The sequence below is a fragment of the Phodopus roborovskii genome, unplaced genomic scaffold (genome assembly GCF_943737965.1).
Source record: "Phodopus roborovskii unplaced genomic scaffold, PHOROB, whole genome shotgun sequence".
In the NCBI taxonomy this organism is placed as follows: domain Eukaryota; kingdom Metazoa; phylum Chordata; class Mammalia; order Rodentia; family Cricetidae; genus Phodopus; species Phodopus roborovskii.
Window position 1 is genome coordinate 14,579,859 of NW_026126636.1, and position 5,728 is coordinate 14,585,586.

A 5,728-nucleotide genomic window follows, 5' to 3' on the forward strand; every position below is an offset into this window, starting at 1 on the left:
GTCCCCATTGGGCTAAAAACGAAGCCATAGTTGGGTTTGAGAACTCCTGGCTGTCTCCCTGAGGTGGGGGCAGACAAAGCCTCTGAGACTGAGACCCTAATTTTGCTGGGATACAAAAACAGACGTCCCCAGGCTAGGTGACTCACTGTGACTCATCCTTCTCCCTAGGGACAGTGACCCCCTGTCCCATGCAGTTCTGGGCTTGGCCTCTGATCTCTCCTGTCGTTCAGAGAGGCCCCAAATGCACCCCTCAACCATCTCAATCCTTCTCCCCACAGGAGGACACAGCCATGGCCCTCCAGCGGCTAGTAGAGCTGACAGCCAGCAGGGTGACATTGGTGAGGAGCCTGCGCACCCAGTACCGTCTCATCCGAAAGCTGGGCTCCGGTTCCTATGGCCGAGTGCTCCTAGCCCAGCCTCGCCAAGGGGGTGAGTTCAGCCACCAAGAGGTGGCCTTCAAATTCTTCCATCACGAGGCACCTCAGAGGTAAGCCAGAACAGGTGGGGACAGCTTCCGAGAGCCATAGGCCACCCAGAGACAGCAAGCGGCAGTCTCCAGGTCACACATCACACAGCAAGGCAGGTGAGCAATCCGAACTGGAAATCATGTCACCACCATGTACCCTTATGCTATAGGGAATGGAGGACCAGAGAGGGTAAGGCAGTTACACAAGGCAACACAGCAGTCCAAGGCAGAGCAGGAGGGGCATAAGGGAAGAAGGTCTTGCCACTTGATTTTCATATGAGAATTCTCAGGCTCAGAGAGCTCGAGTGGCTTGCCTAAGGTCCCACAGCAGGACCAGGGTATCCCGGGATCTCATCCAATGCCATCTTTCTGACAGGTCAAGCCGTGGCCCTTAAACTCCTCCGGCGGGACTCGGTCCTGAGAGCAACTTTCCTGAGAGAATTCTGTGTGGGCCGCTGCGTCTCTTCACACCCAGGCCTGCTGCAGACCCTGGGAAGGCCCCTGCAGACTCCCCGACATTTTGCGTTTGCCCAGGAGTATGCACCCTGTGGGGATCTCAGTGGAATGCTCCAGGAGAAGGCAAGGCTGGATAGGATTGCTCAGATCCCCCTCAGTCCCTGGCCCCAAATCAGTGCCCCATCGAGATCACCCTGAGACCCCTAAATGACCTCCCCATATCTAAGTCTCAACATGGTTGCCTGCCTGTCCCCAGCACTAATCCATATGATCATCCAAACGCACGTTTGGAAGGAAGGAGCCGGCGTGGCATTAGGGTTGGGGATGGATTGCAGCTATTTGGGGGTGGAGTGTAGACAGAGTTGAGGCTCCAGTTGGTGTGGGGATTGGGAGGTGGGAATGGATGGATGGGATGGATGGGTTTATGGTTGGTCATAGGTGAGCCATGGTTGTGGAAGAGGAAAGCTGGGGTGATATGTGACAAGGGCAGGTTGGCACAGGCTGTGTCTGCCAGCCAACTTGGGTCGGCTTGGAATGGGGCTTCCTCTAGAAAGGGTACTAGGTCAGGACTGAACCCAGCAGCCCTTCTTGTATTTGGAGACCAGGTGCATAGAGATATTGAGGGGGTGGCACTTTGGATTTGAGACAGAGTTAGGGGTAAAAGGAAGGATGAGAGGGAGGAGGGAGGGTGGACATTTAGTTGCAAAGATGATGAGTGGGTGGATGGATGCATGTATGCATGCATGGATGAGTGGATAGATGAATACATACATGCATGCATGGACAGCTGGATGGTTAGTTTGATGTGCAGATGGGTGGATTAATGGATGGATGGACAGTTGTGTGGATGCATGGATGAATAGACAACCGCACGATGGCTAAATGGATAGCTGCATAAACACATAACTGCATGGTTTTATATGTGTGTGTGTGTGTATGTGTGTGTGTATGCATGATGGTTGCATGGATGGATAAATAGACAACTGCGTGGATAGCTGTATAAATGCATGACTGCATGTTTAGTTAGGTATATGGATGGACAGATGGATGGTTAGTTTGATGTGTAGATGGATGGGTTCATGGATGGATGGACAGCTATGTGGATGCATGGATGGTTGCATGGATGGATAGATGACTGCATAGATGGTTACATGGAGAGCTGTATAAATGCATGACTGCATGGTTAGTTAGCTATATGGATGGACAGATGCATGAATGTATGGATGGGTAGATGGCTGCATTGTTGGTTGGTTGCATGGATGGCTGCATGACTAACTGGATGGATGGATGGATGAGTGGATAGATTGGTGGACCATAAGGAAGGTGAATACATGAGGTTATATACAATAATAAAATTATTGGTTTGCTGACTGGATGCAGAGTGGGATGGGGTGGATTCATTATTTAACATTGTTGGATGGAGGCCTGACTGAGGACAGTGTGAGTTAGAGATGAGTTCTACATCGATGCCAGGCTAAAACCAGGCATAACTAGGGTGTTTAGATTCTCACTGAGACCTTTAGTCCCAGCACTTGGGAGGCAGAGGCAGGTGGATCTCTGTGAGTTCAAGCCATCCTGGACTACATAGTATCCAAAGACCAAAACATAAAAAACCCACAAAAACACAAAAAGGAGAAAGGGGGAAGGGAAAGAGAGAGACAGAGACAGACAGACAGACACACACACACACACACACACACACAGAGACAGAGAGAGAGAGAGAGAGAGAGAGAGAGAGAGAGAGATTGAAAATTTTAGGATCAGGAGGAACTTTGAGGGATCTTCTGGGGTGCTTGCCCAGGGTTTGCTCCACAGTATGACGTAAACCAGGGGGCGTTGGTGCACACCGGTGATCCCAGCAAGTGGGAGGTGGAGGCAGGATGTCTATTAACGTCACCCTCAGGTGCAAGGTGAATTCGAGGCCAGTCTGGTCTACCCGAGACCCGGTGTCAGAGAGACAGAGAGAAGTGTGGTTCCGTTGGGAATCTGAAGGGATCAGTAAAGGGTGGCTGGTCCGCAGAACTTGGCAAGTTCGTGGAGATATTGGATGGCTCTGGGAGCTCTGAGTTCTATACTCTCGACCCACAATCAAGAGTTAGAACCATGAGGGATCAAGAGGGTAGACAGACAGCCCTTTTTCTTCTCTGCCCAACATCAGGGCCTCCCAGAGCTGATGGTGAAGCGGGTGGTGGCCCAGCTGGCTGGAGCCCTGGACTTCCTCCACGGCCGGGGCCTAGTGCACGCCGACGTCAAGCCGGACAACGTGCTAGTCTTCGATCCTGACTGCAACAGAGTAGCCCTCGGTGACTTGGGTTTGACCCGACCTGAGGGCAGTCCAAGCCCGGCGCCACCAGTCCCTCTGCCCACCGCACCACCTGAACTCTGCCTCCTGCTGCCGCCGAACACCCTGCCCTTGCGGCCGGCTGTGGACTCCTGGGCCCTGGGCGTGCTTCTTTTCTGTGTCGCCACAGCCTGCTTCCCTTGGGATGTAGCACTGGCCCCCGATCCTGAGTTCGAGGCCTTTGCAGGTTGGATGACCACTAAGCCCCAGCCCCCTCGGCCACCGGCACCCTGGGACCAGTTTGCACCCCCAGCTCTGTCCTTGCTACGGGGACTTCTGGACCTGGATCCTGAGACTAGGAGCCCTCCACTGGCTGTCCTGGATGTTTTAGGGGATGACTGGGGGCTGCCCAGGAGTGGAGAGGCATCTGAAAGCTTGGGGGGTGTGTCCTATGAAGATGGGGAGGAGGAAGAGGGAGGATCGAGTTTGGAGGAGTGGACAGAGGAGGAGGAGGAAGATGAAATTAAAAATGGCGGGAGGACGGAGACCGGCCATAGAGTTTCCTGACCAGGTGACTGGAGAGAGGCGATCAGAACCTTGGCTAGAGTCTCCCAACCTAGCCCTCGAGGCCACCTGGGAAAGGCAACAGCTATTCCCAGGAGAGGAGAGGTCAGGGAACACACTTCACTTTTACCTTATGAAGGCTGGACTTGGATGTGTAACCACCCATACACACGCGTGTGCACACACACACAAACGCATGCACACACACGCACGCACATGCACACACGCACGCACATGCACGCACATGCACACACACACGCACACACACACACGCACCCAAAACCACGCACACACACGCATGTACATGCACACTCACACACACGCACACACACACATGCACACTCACTGTTGCCGCTGCCTCCTTGTTTCCTCCCCTCCTCCTCTGTCCGTTTTCCTTCTTTTCTGTCTAGTCTTGCTCTCTCTCTCCTCCCTTCTCCTCTCCTCCTCATCCCTCCTTCTCCCCCTTCTGGTCCTGGTTTTCCTTCTGAAACAGTTTCGTGTATCCGACACTGGCCTCAAACCCATGATGTAGCTGACGGTGAGCTTCTTTCTGATTCTCTTGCCTCCACCTCCCAGTGCTGGGATAACAGGCAAGCATCTCCACACTGTTTTTAAGGTGCTGGGTAGAGATGGAGTGTGAGGCTCCCAGCATGCTAGGCAGGTCCTATCAAGTGAACCTCGTCCCCTGAGCCTGAGCATCATCCTGATGAATGTTTTCTGTTTCTCCTCCAGCTGTATTTCTGTATTCTGAAACACTGAATGCTTATCATGAATTCTGAAGGGACCACTCTTCTCCTCTGAGACCATGGGTGACTCCCACCAATTGAGGCACAAAATCTGAACATATAGGATCCGAAGTTATGGTGATCTAGTGTGGCCTAGGCTCTGTGTTGGTGATATTGTGGGAATCGTTTATTCATTCTGAAGTTCACTACACACACACACACACACACACACACACACACCATATCACTGCTGACAGACACTCACACACCTTATATGCTCCACGGGGCACATTTTACTCCCATCTTGGCCTACAGAAACTGGTCCCCACTCCTGGAGTCTTCCCAGCCATCTATTTCTATTGTCTCCCCTCACCCCATCATCCCAAACAGCTGGGATGTGCTGTAGTGGTATCTTGCCTTTTCCTCACTTCTAGACCCTTCTATTGTCTGTTTCCACACAGCCCCAAGTAATCTGGCTCCGAACATCCCAGCCCCATCTTTCATCAGGGACCCATGGATCCTGAGTGTGAGTCAGGACTGGTTCCATGCCTCCTTCCTCTCTCTCTGACAGCACATAGACTCCAGCTCAGGGTATCTCAAGTCCCCAGCATCCAGCAGAGCGGCAGGAACTAGAAGCATCACAGGCATTTGTACCTTGAAAAGCATCAGGTTCTCATGTATCCCAGGGGGTCCTCTCACTATGTCATGGAAGAGGACCTTGAATTTCTGATCCTCCCACCTCCCAGCTGCTGAGATAGGGCTGTGCCATCATGGCGATTTTATTCAGCGCTGGAGATTTGAGCCTCCAGATCTTTGTGCACACTCTGCTACACCACCAACCCAAAATTTACACTTTCTAGATTTAAAAGTGGGTTTACTAAACACACCTCGGTGCTCCTCTGGCATGAACTGGGGAACAGGAAAAGAACCTTGAAGGCGATGAGGGTGGACGGGACAACTGTTGTTGGAAGTGTTGCTAACTTAGTGATAAATGTTGAGCGAGATGCTGACCTTGGGGAAAGCCAGGTTGGGAAGGGGGGTGGGGGAGGGGCCCACGGGACCTTTGAGACTGTTTTTGTAATACTGAAAATATTTACAAAATAAAAAGATCATCTGGACAATGAAAGGAACCCATGTCATTCTGAGTGCTTCAAACCTAACACGGTGCAGCTGTCCCAGAGAACGGGGGAAGTCACCCTTGATCCCCAGTTGCTCTACCACCTGTTTCTGGTCCCT

The 5,728-nt window shown here is 52.3% G+C and overlaps 1 protein-coding gene across 1 annotated transcript; it reads left to right on the forward strand.

The window, feature by feature from the left end:
* The first annotated feature begins 282 nt into the window (after positions 1–282).
* On the forward strand, positions 283–3,830 carry Sbk3 (SH3 domain binding kinase family member 3). Its single transcript, XM_051207189.1, has 3 exons — positions 283–429; positions 843–1,045; positions 3,081–3,830. The coding sequence occupies exons 1-3, from the start codon at positions 291–293 to the stop codon at positions 3,768–3,770; spliced, it is 1,032 nt and encodes a 343-aa protein (XP_051063146.1). The 5' UTR covers positions 283–290; the 3' UTR covers positions 3,771–3,830.
* Positions 3,831–5,728: the final 1,898 nt, after the last annotated feature.